At 46.4% G+C, this 27,458-nt stretch overlaps 1 protein-coding gene across 4 annotated transcripts in view; it reads left to right on the top strand.

Annotated features, from left to right (window-relative positions):
• The window catches only part of ANO1 (anoctamin 1), a 194,258-nt gene that overhangs the window by 128,092 nt on the left and 38,708 nt on the right, over window positions 1–27,458 (top strand). For all 4 annotated transcript variants that reach the window (XM_088461501.1, XM_088461500.1, XM_088461502.1 and 1 more), the window contains 6 exons: window positions 13,690–13,788; window positions 16,147–16,298; window positions 16,816–16,870; window positions 17,748–17,799; window positions 23,436–23,491; window positions 26,430–26,468. In XM_088461501.1, the coding sequence (XP_088317627.1) occupies window positions 13,690–13,788; window positions 16,147–16,298; window positions 16,816–16,870; window positions 17,748–17,799; window positions 23,436–23,491; window positions 26,430–26,468 (453 nt within the window). The remainder of the gene's footprint in view (window positions 1–13,689; window positions 13,789–16,146; window positions 16,299–16,815; window positions 16,871–17,747; window positions 17,800–23,435; window positions 23,492–26,429; window positions 26,469–27,458) is intronic.

Genomic DNA, 27,458 nt, shown 5'->3' with positions numbered 1-27,458 from the left:
TATATATATATATATATATATATAAATTAATATTGGTGCAACATGGGGCATGTTGCAGGGCAATTGGCGTGGTTTGGGCCTCTCAATTTTTTGTTTATAATCATTCTCACTTGTAGCTTCCTTTTCTTTTATCCCCGACATCTCCTGGCCTCCCCTATCTCCACCCTGGCTGACTCCTACTCCCATCTGGCCATCTCCCCAAGCACCTTCAGTCACATCCTCTTTTATTTAACACACACATTTCAAAATGCTGTCATACGCGGGACTCAAACCCATCACCTCTCACCTGGCAGTCAGACACTTGGAGCTATCTGCCCCACAGTTTCTGATGGCAGCCCATGGGGCTGGCATCAGAAATTGTTGCTATGCCTTACAGGGGAGTATTCCTTTACCGGGATACGCATCAGATCTCTCTAGCATGGCAGCTATGGATGGAATCATTTTGTGGTTTCCCTTACTTTCTGGCATGTCAGCAGGCTGCCGCCACACTTGCAGTTGTCTGCGCTTTCCAAGTCCTGTGGAGTTTTTACAGCTTGCTAACTATAGAACTATTATACAGCCTCACAGACGGGACAGTTGAGCCATTTTTTGTGGAGGCGGAGACAGCTCTGGATTTGCACTATACTAACGTTTCTCTAGGTCTATCAGGGCAGGGCAGAAACTGTTTATCTTTTATTTATTATATTGCTGTGCTATGCTACCCTGGTACAGAGAGATGTTTATAGCAGGAAGGAGACATCACCTGGTGATTTAAACATACCTACTAGTAGAAGGCTGGTATTATGAAGGCTGGTATTATGAAGGCTGATATTATGAAGGCTGGTATTATGAAGGCTGGTATTATTCAAATTATAGTATAAGAGATGCAATATCACCCAACAAGTTACTTCTATACAATCGGAAACTTAAGTGGAAACATTTGGATGGATGGTCTTGGTCACTGTTACTGATGGATCTGTATGAACGGAAGATCTGAATCCACCAATCTGTTACTGATATTTGTGGTAACACAAGTACCGGTGTGTCCTGATTTGTGCGGCCAGCGCACATCAGGACATTCGGCATAATTGCCAAGTAGCCCCATCCCATGGGACCCTACAGGTGATGACTGCACTCACCCAAGTTTTCGTAATTAGACTTTTTCATTTCCAGTGAGCATCTGTTGTTCAATTTGGCTTTAAATCCCTACCTGTCATAGTCACTGGTGACCTAGCGGCCTATTCATCAACACTAGAATAACGTTTTTAAGGACATTTTCCTTAATTATCGTTATTTTAGTGTTCATGAAGAAACTTAATACAGGAGATATCACTGATATCTCCTTGCTAAGTCCCCCTGCATTAATTTCCACACTCCCCATACATTAGTACATTAGTATGGGTATATTAGTACATTAGTATGGGGATGTGGAAATTATAGTATTCATCAAATTCCAAAAATTATGTATTTTCGGAATTTGAGTTACTATCCGCCACTGTGAGGTGGCGAATAACAGGTGACACTTACCTGAGTCAGCGTGTGCAGGTCCCCCGACGTCTCCCTCCGGCGCTCTGGTCCCTCTTCTGGCTCCGGTGGCTGCTCGGACACTGTGTTCTCCCAGCAGAACACAATACAGTTTTGAAAAAAATATATATATATTTTTTTTTTTTTTCTAAACTGTATTGTGGTCTGCTGGGAGAACACGTGTCAGTGCAGACACCGGAGCCAGAGGCGCTGCAGCGGGCAGGTAAGTGCAGGGCGGGGGGGAGGTATGGGGAGGGGGAGGACACTCAAAATTACCGCAGCTGTAGGCAGTGCTGCGCATGCGCTGGTTTTACGAATATAACAGCGCATGCGCAGCACTTATTCCAGCTGCGGTAAGCTAGTGTGGACAGGGCTAACTATTTTCCAAAAAGTTGTCATCGCAAAAATGACAGCTTTTCTAAATAGATAGTTATGGGGAGGAGGAATGATTAATTCCTCTGGTAATGAGGTAGAATTCCATGCGAATTCTAAACCTAATTACCTCCATCGATTTTTAAGTTATGATGTATAGGCCCCTCAGACACATAATGATTTCAGACATAGGGCTCTATTTACTACAATCCGCATATTGAATGCGGATTGTAGTGTGATATTACCGAGTGAATTCGCATTGCGAATTCAGGTAATATCACAGGGATTTACTATAAATCCCTTGCAGGGACAGAGCTTGCGATAAAGCTCTGTCCCTGCGGATCCCATCCGCACTCTAGTCGCGGTATTTTCGGAAAAAATACCGTGACTAAGAGCCCGCGCATGCGCCGACCGACCACCGCTACTACCCCCCCACCGGTGCTAAGCCCCGCCCCCCGGTGCTAAGCCCCGCCCCCCGCGATCGCGGACCCCCGTGACCCCCCCCCTCCCCCCCCCGCGACCCCCCCCTCCCTTCATTACACTTACCTGCATCCTCCTGGCCTCCGGTGGTCTTCTCCGGGCTTCCCGATCAGGTGATCTCCCATACTGCACTGGGGCCCGATCACCTGATGACCGGGCCCCAGTGCACTGTGGGAGACCAGCTGACCGGAGAGGAGCCATCACCGGAGGCCCGATCACCGGTCCCTGGATTCAGGTAAGTGAAAAAAAAAATGTTTAATTTTTTTTTTCTTTTTTTTACAGCAATCAGCTTGCGGTCTATTTAGACCACACAGCTGATTACTGGTACCGGCTCCCGCCTCTGCTCTCCCCGTTAGAGCAGAGTGGGAGCCCGGTAACCGGGAGAGACCCTGGATAACGCCACCTCCATGTGGCGTTATTATCACAGGGCTTCCCCCGGTATTTTTTTTTAATTTATTTTTAGTAACTTACACACAGATCAAATTTCCCATTACAATCATGGGAAATGCGATCTGCTTTACTAAAAATAAGTGATACTGGGGGTTGGAGTAGAATTTTACTAATTCTACTCCAATTGCCCTGTAATAAATACAGGTGAAACTAAAATAATGTGAAAAGGGTGTGAAAACACCCTTTTTCACTTTATTTTAGTAAAAATAATGTTAATAAATAGAGCCCATAGTCAGGTGCATAAATATTGGGACATTGACAGAATTTTCATATTTTGGCCTCTATTTACCACCACAATGGCTTTGAAATGAAACAAACAAGATGTGCTTTACCTGCAGACTTTCAGATTTCATTTGAGGGTAATTACATCCAAATCAGGTGAACGGTGTAGGAATTACAACGGTTTCTATATGTGCCTCCCACTCTTTAAGGGGCCAAAAGTAATGGGACAAACTAAACAATTCTAAATCTAACTTTCACTTTTTCATACTTTGTTGCAAATCCTTTGCAGGCAATTACAGCCTGAAGTCTGGAACGCATACACATCACCAGACGCTGGGTTTCATCCCTGGTGATGCTCTGCCAGGCCTCTACTGCAAATGTCTTCAGTCCCTGCTTGTTCTTGGGGCATTTTCCCTTCAGTTTTGTCTTCATCAAGTTAACTGCATGCTCAATCGGATTCAGGTCAGGGGATTGACTTGGCCATTGCATAACATTCCACTTTTTAGCCTTAAAAAACTCTTTGGTTGCTTTTGCAGTATGCTTCGGGTCATTGTCCATCTGTACTGTGAAGCACCGTCCAATGAGTTCTGAAGCATTTGACTGAATATGAGCATATAATATTGCCCGAAACACTTCAGAATTCATTCTGCTGCTTTTGTCAGCAGTCACATCATCAATAAATACAAGGGAACCAGTTCCATTGGCAGCCATACATGCCCACGCCATGACACTACCACCACCATGCTTCACTGATGAGGTGGTATGTTTTGGATCATGAGCAGTTCCTTTCCTTCTCCATACTCTTCTCTTCCCATCACTCTGGTACAAGTTGATCTTTGTCTCATCTGTCCATGGGATGTTGTTCCAGAACTATAATGGCTTTTTTAGATGTTGTTTGGCAAACTCTAATCTGGTCTTCCTGTTTTTGAGGCTCACCAACGGTTTACATCTTGTGGTGAACCCTCTATATTCACTCTTGTGAAGTCTTCTCTTGATTGTTGACTTTGACACATTAACACCTACCTCCTGGAGAGTGTTCTTGATTTGGACAACTGTTGTGAAGGGGTTTTTCTTCACCAGGGAAATAATTCTTCTGTCATCCACCACTGTTATTCTCCGTGGTCTTCCGGGTCTTTTGGTGTTGCTGAGCTCTCTGGTGCGTTCTTTCTTTTTAAGAATGTTCCAAACAGTTGATTTGGCCACACCTAATGTTTTTGCTATCTCTCTGATGGGTTTGTTTTGATTTTTCAGCCTAATGATGGCTTGCTTCACTGATAGTGACAGCTCTTTGGATCTCATATTGAGAGTCGACAGCAACTGCTTCCAAATGCAAATGTCACACCTAGAATCGACTCCAGACCTTTTACCTGCTTAATTGGTAATGAAATAACGAGGGAATAGCCCACACCTGTCCATGAAATAGCTTTTGAGTTGATAGTCACTGTGGGATCGCACATCGACTGATCCTGCAGTAAGATCTGGGGTTGCAATGTACGACCTCGCGGGTGCGCGCTCTGTCCGATATCACGCCCATGCACGGTGCGATATTGCAGCCAAATCGTACCAATCCGTCAGATCGGCTGCTTTATCACAGTGTATGGCCCACTTTACTGCTTCAGCGGCCAGTCCAGGTCCCTCCTCTAGCTGCACAGACTATTAAGTAATAGGAGATGGTGATAAAGAAGATACCCAACAATGGCTGCCACCGGTGATACTCAGCGATACCCTTTTATAAATTGAAATAAATCTTATGCAACTTTTTCAGAGTTTCATAATGTATCCCTAATTGTGATAGGTAGCCAGCTGATTGGTGGATTTAGGCTAAATGCACCAATCAGCTGGCTACCTATCACAATCACTGAGACAGCAAATACTCTTACTGATTGGTGGAATTTATGTATTTACCCTGTGGAATAAGATTTGAGTGCTCAAAACAGAATTGGGTTTGTTGTTTGAGCCAATTAATCCTCTTGGCTAGTTTCATAAGACTCCTTAGGTGGCACATACTAACCGGTCTCAGGGTGTTGCATACCCGATGCGATATGGACTGTGCGAAGCGATGGGGATCTGACATATCCCAACACACGGTGCGATAGGCTGACTCCCCCCTCCCCCACCTGCATAGCACTGCATGGGATCGCACATCGACTGAACCTGCAGTAAGATCTGGGGGTGCAATGTACAACCCCACAGGTGCGTGCTCTTTCCGATATCATGCCCATACACTGTACGATAGAGCAGCTAAATCGTACCAATCCGTCGGACCGGCTGCTTTATCGCACCGTGTATGGGCACCTTAAGGTACAGGAAATATGGGCACAAGAAAGTTGAGCAAAATGGATAATGATGCAATTTGCCCTTTTCGCCACATGACCACCCACATCTACCCTCTGGTAACTGTTCCACCCTCTGATACCTCCCCCAAACCCTAATGCTTACCATCGGGATGCCGGCGGTTGGTATTCCGTGGCCGGCATCCCGAACGCTGGGATGTCAACTACATCCCCTCTGGGGGACTATGGAAGGATGATTCAAAGAAACAAGCTTTAACATGCAACATTATATATTTTCCTTTAATATTTAGGGGTCTATTTACTAAGCATTGTTAGGAGACAGAGTGAAAAGTGATAAGGTGCCAGCCAATCAGCTCCCAACTGTCATTTTTCAAACACAGCCTGTGAGATGACAGTTAGGAGCTGATTGGCTGGCACCTTATCACTTTCTTATCACTTTTCATTCTGTCTCCTAACACTGCTTAGTAAGTAGACCCCTTAAACTTAAAATAAAATAAATAACGAACAGCAAGACTGAACCAGCCAATCAGATTGTACACTGGTTACAATTCTATGAGAATATCTACTTGTAACCGTATGAAAAGAACTTTCCAATCCTCAGCTGATACAGTTGGTATATCGGAGGCCCATTAGTAGAGAAACAGCTTTGTAATGAGCCGTGGTGGAGGCACAGCGCTCCAGGTATGTAGACGATGGCACTGCCAAGACTGGCTTTTGCGTTTCACCGGTGGTGGCGTTGGGGAAATGTGTTCTGTAGTGTTTGCATTAAAGAATACAATCCTATAGCCAGGATCCGGGCCTCTACATAAATAGTTGCATTTAAACATTAAAGTTAAACTGGATGAGAGATCCTGTCCAGCCCTGTGTAAACCTTCTGTGAACAAGCTACAGAGATCAGCACCTGGATTACAGCTTTCCTTCTGGCTCTGGGTAGAGTTACTGAACATATGACAGGTTTGAGCTAATGTTTTTGCACAGTCTGTGGGACTGGTTATGTAACTGGGGTGGTGTTGGTAAGTACAGTGAATCTTCTGAGGTTATTAAATGTTGGCCTGTGGACTGTTACGGCCGGATAATCACTATGGGGATTACCAAGATGGGTTTAGTGAGTCAGGGCAGCACATTTCATGGCTCTGTGCTTGGGTGTCTGCAGCCACTAGACCAGTGATTTTCAACCTTTTTCGACGCGAGGCACACTACGCAAGGCACACCATCCGGCGATGCGGCATGCACGACCCATGAAAAAACACACAACATTGGCCTCCACAGGAATAAAACACACTACATTGGCCTCCACAGGAATAAAACACACTACATTGGCCTCCACAGGAATAAAACACACTACATTGGCCTCCTCATCAATAAAACATATACATTGGCCTCCTCAGGAATAAAATACATACATTGGCCTCCTCAGGAATAAAACATACTACATTGGCCTCCTCAGGAATAAAACACACTACATTGGCCTCAGGAATAAAACACATACATTGGCCTCCTCAGGAATAAAACATATACATTGGCCTCCTCAGGAATAAAATACATACATTGGCCTCAGGAATAAAATACATACATTGGCCTCAGGAATAAAACACATACATTGGCCTCCTCAGGAATAAAATACATACATTGGCCTCCTCAGGAATAAAATACATACATTGGCCTCGGGAATAAAACACACTACATTGGCCTCCTCAGGAATAAAATACATACATTGGCCTCAGGAATAAAACACACTACATTGGCCTCCTCAGGAATAAAACACACTACATTGGCCTCCTCAGGAATAAAATACATACATTGGCCTCGGGAATAAAACACACTACATTGGCCTCCTCAGGAATAAAATACATACATTGGCCTCGGGAATAAAACACACTACATTGGCCTCCTCAGGAATAAAACACACTACATTGGCCTCCTCAGGAATAAAATACATACATTGGCCTCGGGAATAAAACACACTACATTGGCCTCCTCAGGAATAAAACACATACATTGGCCTCCTCAGGAATAAAACACACTACATTGGCCTCCTCAGGAATAAAATACATACATTGGCCTCGGGAATAAAACACACTACATTGGCCTCCTCAGGAATAAAACACACTACATTGGCCTCCTCAGGAATAAAACACACTACATTGGCCTCCTCAGGAATAAAACACACTACATTGGCCTCCTCAGGAATAAAATACATACATTGGCCTCGGGAATAAAACACACTACATTGGCCTCCTCAGGAATAAAATACATACATTGGCCTCGGGAATAAAACACACTACATTGGCCTCCTCAGGAATAAAACACACTACATTGGCCTCCTCAGGAATAAAATACATACATTGGCCTCGGGAATAAAACACACTACATTGGCCTCCTCAGGAATAAAACACACTACATTGGCCTCCTCAGGAATAAAATACATACATTGGCCTCGGGAATAAAACACACTACATTGGCCTCCTCAGGAATAAAATACATACATTGGCCTCCTCAGGAATAAAACACATACATTGGCCTCCTCATCAATAAAACATATACATTGGCCTCCTCAGGAATAAAATACATACATTGGCCTCCTCCGGAATAAAACACACTACATTGGCCTCCTCAGGAATAAAAGGCACATACCTTGGTCCCCACACAAAAAAAAACATTGGCCCCGACAGGAATAAAATACATACATTGGCCTCGGGAATAAAACACACTACATTGGCCTCCTCAGGAATAAAACACATACATTGGCCTCCTCAGGAATAAAACACACTACATTGGCCTCCTCAGGAATAAAATACATACATTGGCCTCGGGAATAAAACACACTACATTGGCCTCCTCAGGAATAAAACACACTACATTGGCCTCCTCAGGAATAAAACACACTACATTGGCCTCCTCAGGAATAAAACACACTACATTGGCCTCCTCAGGAATAAAATACATACATTGGCCTCGGGAATAAAACACACTACATTGGCCTCCTCAGGAATAAAATACATACATTGGCCTCGGGAATAAAACACACTACATTGGCCTCCTCAGGAATAAAACACACTACATTGGCCTCCTCAGGAATAAAATACATACATTGGCCTCGGGAATAAAACACACTACATTGGCCTCCTCAGGAATAAAACACACTACATTGGCCTCCTCAGGAATAAAATACATACATTGGCCTCGGGAATAAAACACACTACATTGGCCTCCTCAGGAATAAAATACATACATTGGCCTCCTCAGGAATAAAACACATACATTGGCCTCCTCATCAATAAAACATATACATTGGCCTCCTCAGGAATAAAATACATACATTGGCCTCCTCAGGAATAAAACACACTACATTGGCCTCCTCAGGAATAAAAGGCACATACCTTGGTCCCCACACAAAAAAAAACATTGGCCCCGACAGGAATAAAATACATACATTGGCCCCCACAGAAACAAAAAAAAAAACACATTGCTGCTCTCAGGAAAAAACAATCACATCAATAGGCCCCACAGAATAAATCTAAAAACACATTCACACAAATAAATTAAAACATTGTCTGACCTCACAGAAAATATAATCCACATACCTGTTAGTGCAGAGCGGTCAGCAGCGTGAGAGCGGACAGGATAGCAGACTCTCTGTCCTGCAGAGCGGGCATGGTGAGCAGGTGAGTCAGTGACTGGGCTGGCTTGCGGATCGGGAATGGGCGGGCTAAAAATGCGGCGTGCGTGACCTGTGATGTCACGCCACCGCATCCATGCAGGTCACAGCCTGGGCTCACCTGAGTCTCCCAGAGGAGCTCAACGGCAGCACTGCCCGGTTCACAGGTCTGCAATGTGACCAGTGGCCCTGACCGCTGTTTCTAATGGCGCTGCGGCACACCTCACAACTGCCCACAGCACACTAGTGTGCCGCGGCACAGCGGTTGAAAACCGCTGCACTGGACGTTCCGTAGAGTTTGTGTCACTGGTACTCTGAATATTGGAGCATGTAACTGCACCAATTGTATGCAGCCCTGTAAAGATATAAAGATAATGTCATTCATATCAGTCTCTGCCCCATACGAGCTAACAGTCTTTTCCATAGCGTTCAAGTGCACATGTACTGTACATACTAGGGGTTACTTTTTTTGTCAAAAGCCGCTTAACCTACCAGCATGTATTTTAGAGTGTGGGAGGAAACGGGAGCACCCGGAGGAAACCCACGCAAGCAGAGGGAAAACATATAAACTCCACAGATATAAGCAGTGAGTGGCAAGTGAACTCCTGACCTCATTGCTGTCAACAATCCTAATCACTACAGTGTTTCCCCTAATCACTTGGGCAGATGCACAATCTCTATGGTTGCACCCAAACGTTTGTGTGCTCCTACACACACACTGGAGGTGGCCGTGCTGTCTATGAAAGCATTATTCAGTCCGCTTTTTGTTCGTTCTTGATAACTTTGGAAATTAGAAAAAGCACCATAAGAAACAGGTGTAAAACCGTGCTAATCACAATGCTGTTGCTGATCCTAGTGATGTCCCTGGTGCTGATTAGTGCTGTTGCTGATCCTAGTGACGTGCCTGGTGCTGATCCCAGTGCTGTTGCTGATCCTGGTGATGCCCCTAGAGCTTATCCTAGTGATGTCCCTGGTGTTGATCCTAGTGATGTCCCTGTTGCTGATCCTAGTGATGTATCTGGTGCTGATCCCAGTGCTGTTGCTGATCCTAGTGATGCCCCTAGAGCTTATCCTAGTGATGTCCCTGGAGCTGATCTTAGTGATGTATCTGGTGCTGATCCCAGTGCTGTTGCTGATCCTAGTGATGCCTCTAGTGATGTTCCCAGTGCTGTTGCTGATCCTGGTGATGTCCCTAGAGCTGATCCTAGTGATGTCCCTGGTGTTGATCCCAGTGCTGTTGCTGATCCTAGTGATGCCCCTAGTGTTGATCCCAGTGCTGTTGCTGATCCTAGTGATGCCCCTAGTGTTGATCCCAGTGCTGTTGCTGATCCTAGTGATGCCCCTAGTGTTGATCCCGGTGCTGTTGCTGATACTAGTGAAGCCCCTATAGCTTATGCTACTGATGTCCCTGGTATTGACCCTAGTGATGTCCCTAGAGCTGATCCTAGTGATGTATCTGGTGCTGATCCCAGTGCTGTTGCTGATCCTGGTGATGCCCCTAGAGCTTATCCTAGTGTTGTCCCTGGTGTTGATCCTGGTGATGCCCCTAGAGCTTATCCTAGTGATGCACCTGTTGCTGATCTTAGTGATGTATCTGGTGCTTATCCTAGTGATGTCCCCAGAGCTGATCCTAGTGATGTATCTGATGCTGATCCCAGTGCTGTTGCTGATCCTAGTGATGCCCCTAGAGCTGATCCTAGTGATGTCCCTGGTGCTGATCTTCGTGATGTATCTGATGCTGATCCCAGTGCTGTTGCTGATCCTAGTGATGCCCCTAGAGCTGATCCTAGTGATGTCCCCAGAGCTGATCCTAGTGATGTATCTGATGCTGATCCCAGTGCTGTTGCTGATCCTAGTGATGCCCCTAGAGCTGATCCTAGTGATGTCCCTGGTGCTGATCTTCGTGATGTATCTGATGCTGATCCCAGTGCTGTTGCTGATCCTAGTGATGCCCCTAGAGCTGATCCTAGTGATGTCCCCAGAGCTGATCCTAGTGATGTATCTGGTTCAGATCCCAGTGCTGTTGCTGATCCTAGTATAACTTCTCTGATCACTATACAGTTATGTAGCACACGCAGTCTGTGGTGTTTTCCAGAGAATATTTCATTCACTCACATTAGTTCCTGCTTACAATCTGTATTCCCTAACTCATGTAATAGTTTATTTACATGCATGTGGTTTGTGCACTACTGCTGGGTACATGACGGTGGGCATTGGGGAACGATGCTATATATAGTGCCACTAAGCCCTCTGTAATGGAGGAAAGCAATCGTCAGGCCCTGGGCACATGTATGTCCTGACACCATGCAGTTTCCCACATAACTTCTCTTTTATCTTTCTCTGTGGGGTGTGGGATACCAGTAAGCTGGAGCCATTGCCCGTCACCCTTCTAAACAGAATAGACCCATTCTACACCAGTCATAGACGGCCAGTAACCCTTTGAGGGCCGCATGTGTGCTCCTCCAACCTTCCTAGGGGTCGCACCTTACCATTAATATCAGTCTTTAAAATAAAATAACCTCTTAGATCTGAGAACCCACTTGCCCCTCATACTTTCAAATTTCCACAAAATGTTCCCACTAACTCCAAACTGGCTCAGATACCACATGTACTAAATATCTGCCTTCACTCTTTCCCACTAGTCACTCATAGACCAAACACACTGTAATTCAATTATTAATTGAAATGTTATTAATGCAGTGAAGTTCCTGTGCATTGTGTACAGAGAACTCTGCATTGGGCCCCCTAGGAAAATGGTGACGACCATATCTACATCCAGCAACAACACAAAAACCGATACTGAATGCTGTACTTATATGTGCCCCCCCTACATTCCAGATACAGCCTCAGGTTTTCATATACTGTAATTGTATGGCTACAGATATCCCTGGTTTGTATTACTGCCCTGTTGCTTTGTTATATGGCCATCCGTGTTCTCCTCAGAAAATGTTTCCAGTCGGGCGGCATCAAGAAGTAGCCAGGTGGGGGCCTTCGCAATAATAAAATGTTTTAAACCCTGACCTTTTATAGTGATTTAAGCTTGAAATAACATTTTATGTATTAATTTGCCTCTTCTTATTAGAAGCCCAGTCATCTGATTATGAAAAAGCTGCAAATTCTGTAGGATCTGGTCCTTTTTATACAGCTCCCAGATACTGTCCCCACTTGCAGGCTCCCAAAGTGCTGGATGGTAGGTGGGTTCTTGCCGGGTGGTGCACCCGCAAAAAACAGCCTGGGGAGAACACTGGCCATGGCTCAACAACATAAATGATGAACATATGCTGAGAATTTGGAATTTGTTGAAGGTGTAGGTGATGCGGCTGCACAACTGGTCCCTATCTTTAGGTTCGATCCCTACCAGCATACCTATCTTTCTACTCATGTAAGTCTAGGCTAGTTCAGACCCCTCCTCACATCCCTGGGAAGTGTAGTAATAGGGCACCTGCACATGCTAGTTTGTAAATGGCTGAATAATGGAACATCATATGTGCATTAATACTGTTCATAATAGTCTGTGTAATGACGGGTGCCATGCCATCTCTCCATCTAACCCACGCCTCATTAAACACCTCCTGCACAGGCTTGTCAGCTGTAATAAAATGTAGCAGCAAACTGATGTTACCCAGGAGCCGGCACTTAATGCCTCTGGTATAAGTAGTCTTGCCCTGTCTGCTGTCTTTTATAGTAGCCTCCCTCCTGATACGCAGGCTATCCAGCCGTATATATACTTCACAAAGGGAGGGGCGCCTTCTCCTTGTTTATATCTGGACACGGGAATCGCACTCAAGTTATGGTGCTTTTACTTTTGGAAACAGGGTCTTTGTCACCTGACTTTGGGCCTAATTCAGAGATAGATGATAATGCAATCGCAGCTGCAAAAATAGGCTAATGCATCCAAAGCGTAATGGAACATAGGGTCGCCCACTGCTGCCTTCTCATATCTGTCCAATTCCGCACTCCTGCGTAAACATCGGTACCATAGACGCTCAACACGCAGTTATGCAGCATGTACGGCAAGTCTGACTAGCCGCAAACACTGCAGCTCTTCTAACACGCAGGACAGGTCTCATTCTGTGAAAGCGAGCGCAATGGCTAATGTATGCAACCCATAAAACAGTGTTTGAACAGTCGGACACGCCTGAGTTTGCCTAGCCACTCCCCGTGACCACCCTCAAATGCGGACTACCTGCCACTCACTATGCATGTGCATTCTGTGTGCCAACATAATTGCAAAACAATCGCAGCACGTGCGCAGTGCGGCTTATAGGCGTGCGCTATGGTAACCGATCGCTCGATCTGCGTAAATGTTTAGATTGTGTAGGTCTCTGATTCGGGTCCTCTATCCACAGCTTCAGTCAAATTAGCAGTTTCTTCTTTGATCTAGTTTTTGCCGTCTGCTTGGTTCATACTAGATAATTGTGTGTACGGTTTAGTGCGACAAGCTGCACAAATCTCTGCGGGAGGCACGTCGCCATCCACCTTGCAGGCCAGTAAGTGCCCTCCCAAAAGCATAGCTTGCTCTCCCAGGAGCCCAGGACGTCTTACCCTAATCCGGGAGTCTCCTGGAAGTTCCCTAACAGTAGACAACGAAGCATTATTACAGCGCAAAACGTACTCTCGTACATCTAAGGAACTCTTCCACATCTTTCCGTTGTTGGGTTTTTTTGGGTTTTGGATTTTCATTGTCACTTTCTTTTTCTCCTGCCACAGACTAAAATGCACGGTGTGGGATTCATAAAGATCCACGCTCCCTGGAATGTCCTGTGCAGAGAAGCTGAGTTTATGAAACTCAAGATGCCCACGAAGAAGGTATGTGCTCACGGCCTGGCCGGTCACCCGTAAATAACCCTGGACACAGCTATATATAGTGACTGATGCATGGCGTCTGCTGCTTCTGTGAAACTAATGATTTGTAACAAACTGAAAAGTATTCGAATATTGAATTTTTCTCTAAGTAAAATGTTAGAGTACCCATTAGATATACACAGTGGAGAATTGGGCCCTGATTTCTGGTAAGCAGGTCTCATAGGCTCCGGCGGCACATGCCAGCAGGATGGCAGGGCCAGCACGCTGCTCCTCTGTTTCATCATCTGTGCAACATTTTCTGGAAACCCTTCAGTATAAAGAATTCATGTCCTATTTTAATTACCACTATAATACATTTATCTTGTTTTACAAAGATAAGGGGCTAAACTTACTATGCAACGCTTTTCAAAGCTGCCGTGACCTCAGCGGTCTCAGCCGAGGGATTTAAAGGGGCATTTATACTGCACACAAAACGTGTCTGGTTTTATATTGCATATATTTGCCCCTTAACTTCAGTGGCCGAAACCGCTGAAGAAGTAACTGCTTCAAAAAGCACCACATAGTAAGTTTAGCCTGAAGTGTGTTGGGATACTGGGGACCCTGCAGACCGTTGTGAAAAGTGGCCCAAGGGCTTGAGGAAGTTAAATCCGGACCTGATGAGGCCACATCAGCAAAGGGTCTTCCGACTCAGTGATGTCACTAGTTCCAAATTGGTTGATAAGCTATTGGTGCTATGTAACTGAATAATATTCCTACATGTGGTCTGGAGAGCCCAATGATGGCTCTGTCTACCTGCACATGAGGGCCTCTTCTGATTCCACTTATGGGTCCCAATGCTGGATCTTGTCCACATTAACCACCTATGTGTGTGGCCAAATAGGCCGTTAATCGGTCATTGGGCGCTCTCACGGAGTCTGTGGGCCAATTATACCATTAGCCTGAGCTGTCGTGTGGGTTCTATCACGCTTATGTTCTTGTATCTATGACAGCGGTACTAACAATTCTCAAGGAGCCTCTGTCTCTTTTTGGTCTTTTCAGTGAGCAGTACGGTGGCACAGTGGTAACTTGCTGAATCGCAGCACTAATGTCTTGGGTTGGATTCCCACCAAGGCCCTATCTGTGGAGTTTGTATGTTCTCCCCAGTGCTTGCGTTGATTTCCTCCCATAACCAAAAAAACATACTGGAAGGTTAATTGGCTTCTGACAAAAATAAATGTATACAGTATGTGTGTAGAGAATACTGTATAGATTGTAAGCTCCACTGGAGAAGGGACTGATGTGAATGGTGAAATTTATGAAGTGCTATGTAATATGTATATACGCTATATGAATAACTGGCAATAGATAATAAATCACTGGTGTACTGGTTTTAAGCAGCACTTGTGTATATACAACAAAGTTGCTGACAAAAAAAACCTTGCAACTTATTAATAATGTGCAACTAAATTTGCTGTTTTAAATAGTAAACGTGAAACCTATTACTCCAGACTTTATTTTATTTTAGTGAGACAGAGGGGCCTATTCATCATCATCGATGATTAAGTATTGGTCTCACTGCGAGGGATAGTATTCAACTCACAGCGGGGGAAACTTGACACCAGAGCAATTCATCATTGCTCCGGTGAGGGGACAGCTGCTCCGAAAAGCGGCTGTCCCCTCAGTTAGTATCACAGAAGTAGCTGCGTTACTGAACTCTTCCCCGTTGGCCCGAGGTCACGCATGTGTAAAGCCGCCGGGGAGGTAGTGAGGAGGCGGCGGAGGGATCTACTCGGATCCCTCTTTGCATCCTCGGAACTCTTTCCCGCAGGAAGAGCGGGAATCTGAGAACAAGCGCCGTCTGAAGATGGCGCTTGTTCTCAGCAGCCAAAAGGAAGTTTTTGGAGTTTGCTTAATATCAGGTGGTCCTACCAGACCCCTGATTATGAATAGCCCAATAACCTAAATATGCATTTCCACATGGTTACCAGGCCATTTATCATTTGATGAATAGGCCCCATAGAATATATTATGATCTATATTAAGCACAATCTCTTCAAGGCCAACTCCACCTCTATCCCTACGAGGCTCAAATTCTTAGTCATTCCTAAAAGATTTTACTCCTCATATTTTACACATAAAATAAACCCCCACCCAGGGTAATATGTACTAGCCACACAAAACCTGTTGCCTTCTATTTTTGGGATACAATCGCAATTATCCCCTCATAGTTTGGAGCCCCTCCTTTAAGCAGCGTAGCAATAAGTGACCCTCCATTTACACACGTTTCCAGATCATGTGACTCTTGCTAATTGGCTGCCTAATGAATGCGTTACTTGCATTTCCCACAGAAAACTGAATAACAGCGCTCTGTCGTTATTCCAGGTCTATCACATAAACCAGACGCAAGGTCTGATGCACAAACTCAACTCTGTCATTCAGAAAATAACGGAGCCCATCCAGCCCAAGGTCGCCAGTCACCGACCACAGACAGTCAAGCATCTCTCGTACCCTTTCTCCAGGGAGAAGCAGCACCTGTGAGTATAGCGGATGCCATCGTCCCAGCCGCGTGATTGGTTCTTTCCTCTGCGCTGCAGTGTGGGACCTTCTATACCTTTGCGGAAAGTAGATTATTAAAATGGTGGTGAATACTCTCCATGCACAATAAAACATGGCTTAACACTTACCTGCAGATTATAATACGTTTTATTATATTTATAGACTATTAGGGGTATATTTACTAAAGTGCGGGTGGTTCGAAGTGGAGATGTTGCCTATAGCAACCAATCGGATTCTACTTAACATTTATCTAGCACCTTCTAGAAGATAATAGCTAGAATCTGATTGGTTGCTATGGGCAATATCTCCATTTCTAAAAACCCGCACTTTAGTAAATATACTGATTAGAGTTAATTTACCTTCATTTTATATCAATCCCTCCCCCCTTTGAGAATAGAGTAATGCAAATAAAAGTGTACAGAGTACAAGTCTATCTTCCAGTTCAGCTCTCTCCCAGCCATCATTAATCTGGTTACTATTCGCATCTTTCCACAGGTTTGACATGGCCGACAAAGACTTGTTCTTTGACAGCAAAACAAGAAGTTCAATTGTAAGTGTTAAACTCATCCCTTGCTGATCAGGTGCTAATTGCACTCCAATTAGAAGTTATCACGTTGTGTGTGTGTATGTATATATATGACACTGATGTCATCTGTGGTTGTATCTGCAAAGCCCGAGGAAGTACTGTCTCCATTTTGGAGGACCTCGACTGTGCATTGCAGGTGGCTGAGCACTAAGGGGGTCATTCAGACCCGCTCGTGAGCGTCAGGACGCTCGCAAGCGGGTCGATGTTCCCCACTGCGCATGCGCACGACGGAGGGAGCTCCGTCGTGCGCATGCGCGAGACCCAGGGAGCGACGGGCTTTCCATCGCTCCGGGTCTCACACCAAAGGGGGTGTGCTGTCGATGTTGATTGACAGCACGCCCCCTTTGGTGGGCGTGTCTGCCAGACGGAGGTGTTCCCATGGGAACGCCTACCGTCTGAAGCCGGCCCCACTGACATCACTAGTGATGTCAGTGGGAGTGATTTTGGCTCTGATAGAGCCAAAATCACTCCAGGGCTTGTGGCAGGGAGACCCTACCGCAGGGTCTCCGTCGCAAGGACCATCTTTTTGGCAGCTTGCATATGCTGTGGGTGGTCACCCACAGCTATACGAGCAGCCAGGAGGCCGCTCCATTTTCATGGAGGAGGGCCCTGATTCAGAGCGAGCGCTCTGGTCAGAGCGTTCAGCTCTGAATCAGGGCCTAAGATCTAATGTAGATGTTGGTTTTCCCTTACATTGTTTTTGTTGTGATCCCAATCACAAATGTGTTGCTCCAGACAAGGATTTCGATTCAGCCGGACTTCACAATAATCTGTTTCACTCGCTCTACTGACTTGTATACCTGGGATGGGTAACATGCTATCCACCATCTTGTTCCTCCAGGTGTATGAAATCCTGAAGCGGACGACGTGTACAAAAGCCAAGTACAGTATGGGTGAGCACCGTTCCACATATCATACAGCTGAGCATGTGATACGCCAGTGCCTGCCCTCTGAGTTATTATATATGTGCCAGGGAGGGGGACAAATCTACCATTATAGGGCCTGAAAAGTCGTTTTTTTTGTGTTGTTTTTTCTACTAAGTCTCCTTCTAAAAACAGATAGTAATATGTCCAGACAAGTTGTGATTTGGATGCTGATTTCCTAGAATGAAATCCATTCTGTGAATCTGTGTTCTGGCTGCAATAGCTTGCTGGGCGCAGGGTACGTTGGAGGAGAGATGGGGGAGAAAGCAGTATCGGGGGTGAATTTGGGTTAATGGAGTGACACGTTGTAAATGCCTGTACTGGGAGAAAGAAGGGTATTTGGAATGGAGTTTGGGCCAAAGATGGGAGAAGATTTATATGGGGTGACGGATGAAAGGCCAGGATGTCCGGGGGGGGGGTGATCTGGCACCGATGGGAAGAGCAGGCTGGTGTAGAGGAAATGTGGATGTGGTCTATGGGCATGGTTCAGCGACGGACATTTATGCCACCTCAGCCGCGATCCCGTACACAGCAGCTGTACGAAAATATACAGATGTCGCAGTGCCTGGATTTGTATGAAGACGCCCACCGGCAGCAGCGCATATCCAAGCGACTGTGTATAATGACGCATCATCAGTCGCAGATACTTCGCTAATCGGCCTTCTGGGTAACACAGCAGAATATGTGCGGGAACTGAGACGACGGAGCCATGCTTTGTACATAAGCGGTCACAGTCTGCATTTTTCCCATTACCTCCCTCAAACACTCCCCTGACTGTCAATCACACTGCGGAGAGAATAGTCGCTGCGAGCCACTATGGTAATGTACCTTGACGCCATGTGCAGGGAGACTCGGAAGCATACGCAGGTTACTGACAATCGCTCATCTGCGTAAATATGACATTGCGCACATCTCTGAATCAGGCCGTATGTGCTTGTGGAAGATAGTTGAATGGGAGTGGAGTGAGTAGGGGGCCTAGGCTGTATGAAAGCAGAACAGGACTCTCTGGTAAATGCGGGTTCTTTGGGGGGGGGGGGATGATTTGGGAACAAAGCAAAAAACTCGCAAGTAACTTTAAACCATGTTGCAAATTGCAATGCAAGGGATCCATTACATTTAATTTGCATGCAGGGTAAATACTTTCTGCTTCTGCATGTAGCCCACAATGCTGGACTGCTTTATTATTACACTGCAGTTCTAGATTTACACTCCCATTCTAAATATCTCTGCACGTTTTACATCTGCCCCCCTCCGCAGTGGAACATGGTTTTGCCAAGGTGCAGTGTCTTGTGCTGATTTTTTTGCTTTACCACCATCTCAGCCCCCCTGTATGTAGGAGAAGCCGCAATTAACCTGCAGGCAAATTATCCAGCAATGACCATGTTATATGTATGCCATCCGTAAACTTAATTTTATTTGGCCTTTTGCAATAAATCAAATAAACACTTCAATGACTGAATCAAAAACACCCACACAGCCTTTTCCTTTGACCGTCCAGCTGCCATTGTGAAATCGGATACCCGGATATTGGGGGTCATTCAGACCCGGTCGTTAGCACCGATGCGCTCGGACCGGGTAGATGGCCCCCCACAGAGCATGCGCACGACAGCGCCGTTGTGCGCATGCATGAGACCCGCTACGACCGACAGCGCCGGTCGTGGCGGGTCTCGATCCAAAGGGGGCGAGCTGTCGATGTTGATTGACAGCTCGCCCCGTTTGGAAGGCGGGCCGGGGGGGTCGCAGCCCAAACGGGGGCGTTCCCATGGGAACGCCTACCGTTTGGGGGCGGCCCCACTGACATCACTAGTGATGTCAGTGGAGAGCTTCTGGCTCAGACAGAGCCGAAAGCTCTCCGGGGCTTACGACAAGGGAGACCCTACCCTAGGGTCTCGTCTTAAGCCCCGATGGTCGCGATGGTCTTGACCATCGCGACCATCACCTTAGGCGGTTGTAAGGCTGTGGGTGTTAACCCACAGCCTTACCACCGCAAAGGAGGACGTCTTGAAAATTCAAGACGTCCTCCCCTCATTCAGACCGACCGCACGCTCTGTGCGACCGGCTCTGAATGAGGTTCATTGTGTGTTATGTATTTGCTGATGGGTTGAGGTTGGATGCCGCACACATGAAGACATGCTCACACTTTGATGTGACGTGAAACCTGTATAGAGAAGGTGTGGCCCCCTCCGCCCACACACGTGATGCATGATTTCATATTCCGTGACACCTCGTCTATGGAGAAGCTCCGTCATCTGCTCAGGTGATGCCCTAAGGAGGTGTGTTACACACAGCGCCCCTTCTCCCGGCATCTAATCCATGCATTGTAGCAGCACTGCGCTTCTGGTTAGTTACAGCTAGACACAGTAATCTCCTTCATCCCCCTCCAGGCAGTAATTAGACGTCTCTTGGCTTTCGGCTTTCCCACCTTGTGAACTTTCTAAGAACAGATTATCTGATCAGCCTCCCCTCCCTATACTGGCATCATTTATGTTATGAAAACTCAATGGGCTCCATTCATGTTGTGTACAGCGGAGGCTTCAGGCAAACATTGACAGTCTGTTTAAATCACCACCTCGTATACTTCCTGTGCAGCAAAGTATCCACATTTAGGGGCGTATTCATCATAACCCTGAGCAAAGTGATCAATCACGTTAAAATGGATATTTAAAAAAAAAATCAAAAAAAAAATCAGTTATTGCAGCAATATAACAGAAATATATTGTAGAGACGATACTGGCCTAGACCTGTAAGCGTTAACTTGCTGCTTCGCCGTGCCAGTCTCCCAATGCTTGAGTTGCTCAGTAGGGATGAACATCGGAAGCACGGCAATGAATGGTTGCTGGGCATATTAAGGCATTGCATCAAAACCATTTGATGGTATAACCATCGTCCATCGATGGTTACCATGTGCGCAGAAGCAGTCAGATTCGTGCATGCGCACAGACACTGAGCTGCGGACAACACTTTCCTGGTTTTCACAGCTGCATGCAATCCTGCCAGCCATCCAATGGGCTTCGGAAAGCAGCATCCAATGGCTGGCAAACCATCAAATACCTGCAAATCCATGGAGAATGTACTTCCTTTGGATGGGGAATATTGATGGTTGCACAGCGGAACTGAGAGCCAAGATTTAAGGCCGGTACACACTAGACGATGTCTAATGTGTACGAAGCCGTTGTGCATACACACAGGCCGATGCCGGCCAGCGATGGAGCGGCAGTGGCCCCCAATAACGTTATCGCCCGTCGGACTATTCGGGTCATTTTCTAAGCTGGAAATATGACGCCAAATACTCTGTGTTAGTACCTCTTTCCAGCATACAAATTTCCATAGGCGTCCATCTGAATGTTTTATGGTATTATTGAGGAACGGTCTGGAGAGCGCTAAAACTATACTGTTGGAACGCCCCAAAAACCCTTTTCCTGCATACCATCTATCAGACTGTCCAACTGACAGTGCACAGGCCAAATGCAGCCAGATATATTCCCATTATTCCAGCATTGTTCCGGTCACTCTCCGTAAACTCTTTTATATGGCAAAATGTTCTCACTAGGGTCAAAGCATGTATCAATATAATATTCATGGCGTGCAGCTCAGTCTGATAAAATAAATAAACGTGTGAGAACTTGGATCACTTTGGATAATAAATAGTTTTGAAGAATAACAAGACTGCCGGCAGCTCCGGTCACACAGCTCATTCTGTCTGCGCCCCTTTTCCTATGAAGCGGAGAAAAGTCGTCACATTTCTATTTCGGGTGGGGGGGGGGGGGCGCGGGTCGGTGGATATGTTGAAAATCGTGGAAGTACCTTTTTGCTTTTGGGTGATAATAAACATAACAACTATTGATATACTATAACCCCACCGCTACCACCTCCCAAAATTAGTGGGGAATCCTACAGAGAGGTAAAAAGTTTTTAATTTTGTTTTATAAGGTATATAGATAGATATGTTTCAAGAGCCAGATTTAAAAGGCATAGGTCTCGGAGGGTATTCGGTTCTCTGCAGTGTGCTGCAATGATGTACGGCTGCATACATCCCTTAGAGTTATGCTGGCCCATCATCGCTAAAACTCCTGTCTTAGTCTATTGGGGTAAGATGTATCAAACATTGGAGAGAGATAAAGTACCAACCAATCAGCTCCTTACTGTCAATTTTCAAACACAGCCTGTCACATGACAGTTAGATGCTTATTGGTCGGTACTTTCTCTCCCCATTTTATCTCTCTCCAAGGTTTGATAAATCTCCCCTTGGGTGCGAGGTGGAATTGTCGATGCTGGCGGCTGCGAGGTGCCGGTGTTTTGGCGGCGGTAGGGACATCACCTGCATTAGAATTCCCTCCCATCATGTCTACATACATCTATTTCAGTCTCCAGGATATCACATTCTGTATTCATTATGCCGTCACTGAGCGTTGCAGATTACTTGCTGGCTTTCTATTTCTACTGCTGATTTATGGGACATGGGGCCCATTTATCAAAGGGAATTTTAGGTAAATTCCCCGAAAACACCTGTTTTCGGGGGTTTACCACAAATACTAAGTATCCCCCGGATGTATGAAGGAGGGACCGCAGTAGGTATCTCCGATACCTGCTGCGATCCCTCCATTGCCGCCGGCAGCCGCCTCCCCCATAGTTTTCTATGGGGGATGCGATGCTGCAAAATGTATCAATATCAGGAATGCGAAGCATTGCCGATATTGGCCCCAGCAGCTAACGATAGCGTTAGCCGCTGTAGCCTATGGGCACTTACCGCATATCAGCCGGCGGAGGGATCTGCCAGATCCCTCCGCCGGCAATGGGCGCCGCTCATGTGCAGTCCGCGGGACTGCGCATGCGCAGAAGCCCCGACTGCCCTCCGGAGACATCGCAGGGACGGGCTCTTTTCGGAGCCCGTCTCCCTGCATGTCCCGGATAATGTCCCAGATAATACATCCGGCAGATAGGATCGCATTTTGCAATGCGATCAGGGTAAAAAGAAACCTAAAGAAAAACAAAGTAAAAAAAATAAAAGAAACACGCCTGCACATGTGCTTTCGGGAGTAATAGTGTGATAAAATCTGTAGCTGAGAACTCCTATCTCACACTTGCTGCTAAACCTTTCCCCCTGACAGCACAGTCCATGCTGTCTCATTCCTATAAATGGGGTTCCCAGCGAGCACGCCGGACCTCAGACATAGGTGCCTGTCCAAATGAAGAATAGGTTCTCTGTGCTGCGGAGCGAGCTGACCCGTGTAAGCCGCACTTATCCTGAGGTTCCACAGAAGAAAAGAAATGCAGCTAAACATAGGATAATTACACAGCTTACTGTGAATAACAAGTCGGTGAGAGCGAGGATGCGCCTGCCGGACGTAATAAGAGCTGCCTGCACTATCATTATATTTAATTTGGCTTTAATAATAAAGCAGACTCGTCCTCTTTGGGGAGGAACACAGCGTGCAGCGCTGGGGATCCCTAGAGCAGAGATATTTCGGAAACTGCACAATGGAATTTACATTGTGTCTATACTAGAGACATAACCTAATCCTTCCCTCCATACAGTAGATCTCCATGTACAATGTGCTTTGTGCCCCTCGCTCTCCTTGTATAACAGACTTTTTTTTTTAATACAGGTATTACCAGTCTACTCGCTAATGCTGTGTACAGTGCTGCGTATCCTCTGCACGACGTGAGTATTATGGTGCAAGTTTTATATATGAATAGTCTGGGGCTGATTTGGAGTTGGGAGCAAAGCAAAAAAAAAGCAGTAACTTTGCACCTGGAAAAACCATGCTACAATGCAAGGAGTGCAAATGATTATTCTTATTATTATCCTTTATTTATATGGCGCCACAAGGATTCCGCAGCGCCTTATAATGTACAAATACATTTATTATATTACATACAGGGTAAATACTGACTGCTTTTGCATGTAGCTCACAAATGCTGGTCAACTTTATTTTTGCAATACAAGTTTGGACACGACCAGGGGCATTTTAAGAGCGAAGGGGGCCCATGTGCAGCCCCCTCCTCTCTGCACACAAGCGCTGGCGCTGCAGAGCAGCACTATGGAGACTGTGAATAAATAAGTATAAACCTATATGGGTGCAGGGGGTGCTGTGTGGGCTCGTGTGCACCGCACACCCTGCACCCATTATAGATACGCCATTGGACATGACCCTTTCAATCTAAATCTCTACGTGCACAATTTAAATCTCCCTCCCGTGTCACCCCAGCCTCTTACCCGCAATGACTTTACATTCCTCGTCACTCTAGCCTCCTACCCAAACCCCCTTGTCTCTCCAGCCTCCTGCCCCCCAGTCTCTCCAGCCTCCTGCCACCCCTGTGCCATACTTGCCTAAACTCCTGGTAAGGGCGGGAGGCTTCCTATTTTTTAGGTAACCCCCACACACCACCCGAAAGTGTAGGCAGTTCTCCCACATCCCGCCCACTTCCTAGTGAAGTGGGCAGCATGGAAAAATTTTACTAGGAATTCACGGGTCCGTGGGGTGGCAGGGCTAAAATGACACGAATTGTGCCATTTAGCCCCGCCCCCTCCTCGCGAACCCACAAAATTGCAGTACTTTTTTGTGGTGGGGCCTAATGACGTCTACAGTCCGCCCCCCCCCCCACGAAGATGTTTGCAGAATCTCCTCTGCGGGCTGCTCCCGGGGAGGAATTCTGTAAAGTCGGCAAGTATGCCCTCTGCCCTTCCTGCCTTCCTCCTGTGTCTATCCTGGCTCCTACCACCCCGTCCCTCCTGCATCTCCAGGCTCCTGCCTCCCCGTTTCACTCCAGCCTTTTATCCCCCCCAGCTTCTCCAGCCACTCCTGTGCCCCTCCTGCCTTCCCCCTGTGTCTCTCCAGGCCCCCCTCTTCAGCCTTTCCTGCATTCCCCATGTATCTCTCCAGGCTCCTGCTACCCCGTGTTTTTCTTTTTTATTTCTGTTTCCCCCTCCCCTCCATGTGTCACCTGTCCCCCTCTTCTCATCAGTGGTGTGTGTGGGGTGCTGACTGCAGGTCCTGGGTGGGGGAGAAGTGAGGCTTTGGTTGTGTTTAGCAGGCAGCCAGAGAGCTGTGATGGGATAGAGAGGACGGGGGTCACTACTGTGCAATTGTAAGAGAGACATTAAGCTGTTTATAGAATACGTTCTGTTCAATATTATGTTGACTTGCAACTTGTCCACTGTTACCTGCTGTACAATACTCCTGTCCGAGTATTTTCTATACGAAGAAGCAATACTGAATTTATGTAACTATAGTGCATTCAATATTAGGAACTTGAGCTATTCCAAATCATTCATATATATAATAGCAACCACTTTCTTGCATTTTGCGTAACTCTCATACATAATTCAAAGTCAGAGGTTGCAGTTTAAATGAAGAATACATTCATGCATTGAATCAGATCTCTACCACAGTACTGAGAAAGGCCTATTGCATTTTACTGCGCCTGTCTGACTTGTTATACAGAGTCTGACCTTGACGTGCATGTTGTGGGTATCTGCGCACGCAAACCATTTAATGTAGATCCTATTGTCAATCTCTGCTTTAATAATATGAGGGAACACCCATCTTTGTGGGTCGGCGCTATGCAACATATGCATAACAGTAGTACTGACATTTTCCGTAACTGAGAAATTGACTCATTAGCATTTTTTGCAAGTCTAAGCAGGTAACGGAGCTTGTTTTAGATCTCTTCTGTTACTTTTTGTTTGTCTTTGAGCTGACATGATTGTAGTTTTTTTTTTTTTTTCTGTTTTGTTTTTTGCTGACAACAATTCATGTCCAGATATTGCAACTGCAAAATTAATGTTTAGAAGAATGGGATCTGGCTGCTTCATGTTGGAACATCTGTAGTACTTGTAGTGCAGGGATGGAGAACCTCAGGCCCGGGGGCCGTATAAGGCCTGCGGAGTCATTTTGGTCTGGCCCTCAGAGCTTTTCTCTGCTAGCCTCATCTAGCTAGCCGTGTGCCTAGAATGGGACCCTGCAGCCAGAATCTATGCAGCATTGATACCTGGAGCGTCCTTAGGACGCTTCAGACGGTCACACCGCTGCCCTTACAGCTCCCCGGAGCATCCTCAGGATGCTCCAGGCATTGCTGTAATCACAGACGATCGTGGCCCCGCCCCGTGTGATGTCAAGTGGAGGGAGCGTGGTCTGCACCAGGCCCGCAAATAATGTTATATATATCAAAATGGCCCTCGGCAGAAAAAAGGTTCCCCACCCCTGGTGTAGTGGGTTAAATGCACCTTTTGTGATGCCATCACATCACAATACCAACATAATGGGGACTTAAGCAACATACACACACACACACACACAATATTGCAGGATAAGGGATCAGAGGATATAATGCTGATATTAGTGCACTGACTATTTGCCCACATTCTACCAGTAACACTGCTCATTCTGAGAGCTACAACCACATCCGGGTAGTAGGGATCATTCATCCCCTAAACTTGCAGCATTCTGTGTGTGCACTTTCCTTTCATCAATGACGCATCGTGACACAATAAGGTATGAGCATTCACACAGCAAGTGACGGAAGAGAGTGCTGGGGCTGCTTAACCTGTTCTCTAGTGCAGCGCGCTCACCCGAGTAACAGACTTTTCCTGTTCACAGGGAGATTACGAGAATGAGGCTGAACCCAATGACCGAAAGGTGAGTTTCCTATTGTATGTTTTATTGTTAGGTTACTTAATATTTGAAATCGGTGGTTTTCAAACTTGTCACATGCTTTCTGTAAAGCAAATAAATACCTTTAACAATGGATGGCATGGGAAGATCTAGTTTTGTCTATTTGCTTAACAACCAGGTCGGCAATTAATTTGCAGGTATAACGCTTGTTTTGGCAAAGCTGGATTTCTATTTCTTGCCTCCTTTCACTGAACTTGTTGGACAGAGATTTTTTTTTGAGAACCAGGACCTCATTCAGAGTCGGTCGAAGGGGCCGCACGGTCGTACGCCATCGATGTCCGCTATACTGCGCATGCGTAAAGTTCGCAATGCGCATGCGCAAACTAGCCGCTACGATCAGAAATTTCTCTCTCCTTGAACACAGCCAGGTTGGTAGTTTGAGTGACATATTGAGGGGTTTGTGGGTGGTAACAGGGGAAGGTGCTTGAAAACGGGGGAGTGGAGATCCGAACGCAGGCGTGCCTAATTATGCGAACGGTGTTTTATGGGAGTGCATACGGTTTATGGGAGTGCATAATTAACAAAGTAGTGTCATGGCACATGTGACATGGGAGGTTTTTACACTGACATGATCGTAGAGCTTAAGAGGGGAGGCAATCGGGAAGCCGACTGCCTAAATACCGGCAGGCAGCTTCCCGACTGTCTTATCCTGGCAAGGGTGAAATGCCGGGCGTCTAGATGTAGACGCCCGCATTTCCCCGACGCCGGGAGACCGGCGCCCAGCATCACGATCGTAGTGATGCCGGGCGCCGCGAGCGGACAGCCGCGGGGGGGATGGTTAGGTTTAGGGCTCCCGGGGGGGACTTAGGGTTAGGCACCCCCCTGGGAGGGTTAGGGTTAGGCTAGGGGGAGGGTTAGGGTTAGGCACCCCGGGGGGGGGGACTTAGGGTTAGGCACCCCCGGGGGGGGGGGCTTAGGGTTAGGCACCCCTAAGGAGGGTTAGGGGGGTTAGGT

The sequence above is a fragment of the Taudactylus pleione genome, unplaced genomic scaffold, assembly GCF_031769625.1.
Source record: "Taudactylus pleione unplaced genomic scaffold, aTauple2 ptg001060l, whole genome shotgun sequence".
NCBI lineage: Eukaryota > Metazoa > Chordata > Amphibia > Anura > Myobatrachidae > Taudactylus > Taudactylus pleione.
This window is presented reverse-complemented; position numbering and strand designations above follow the sequence as displayed.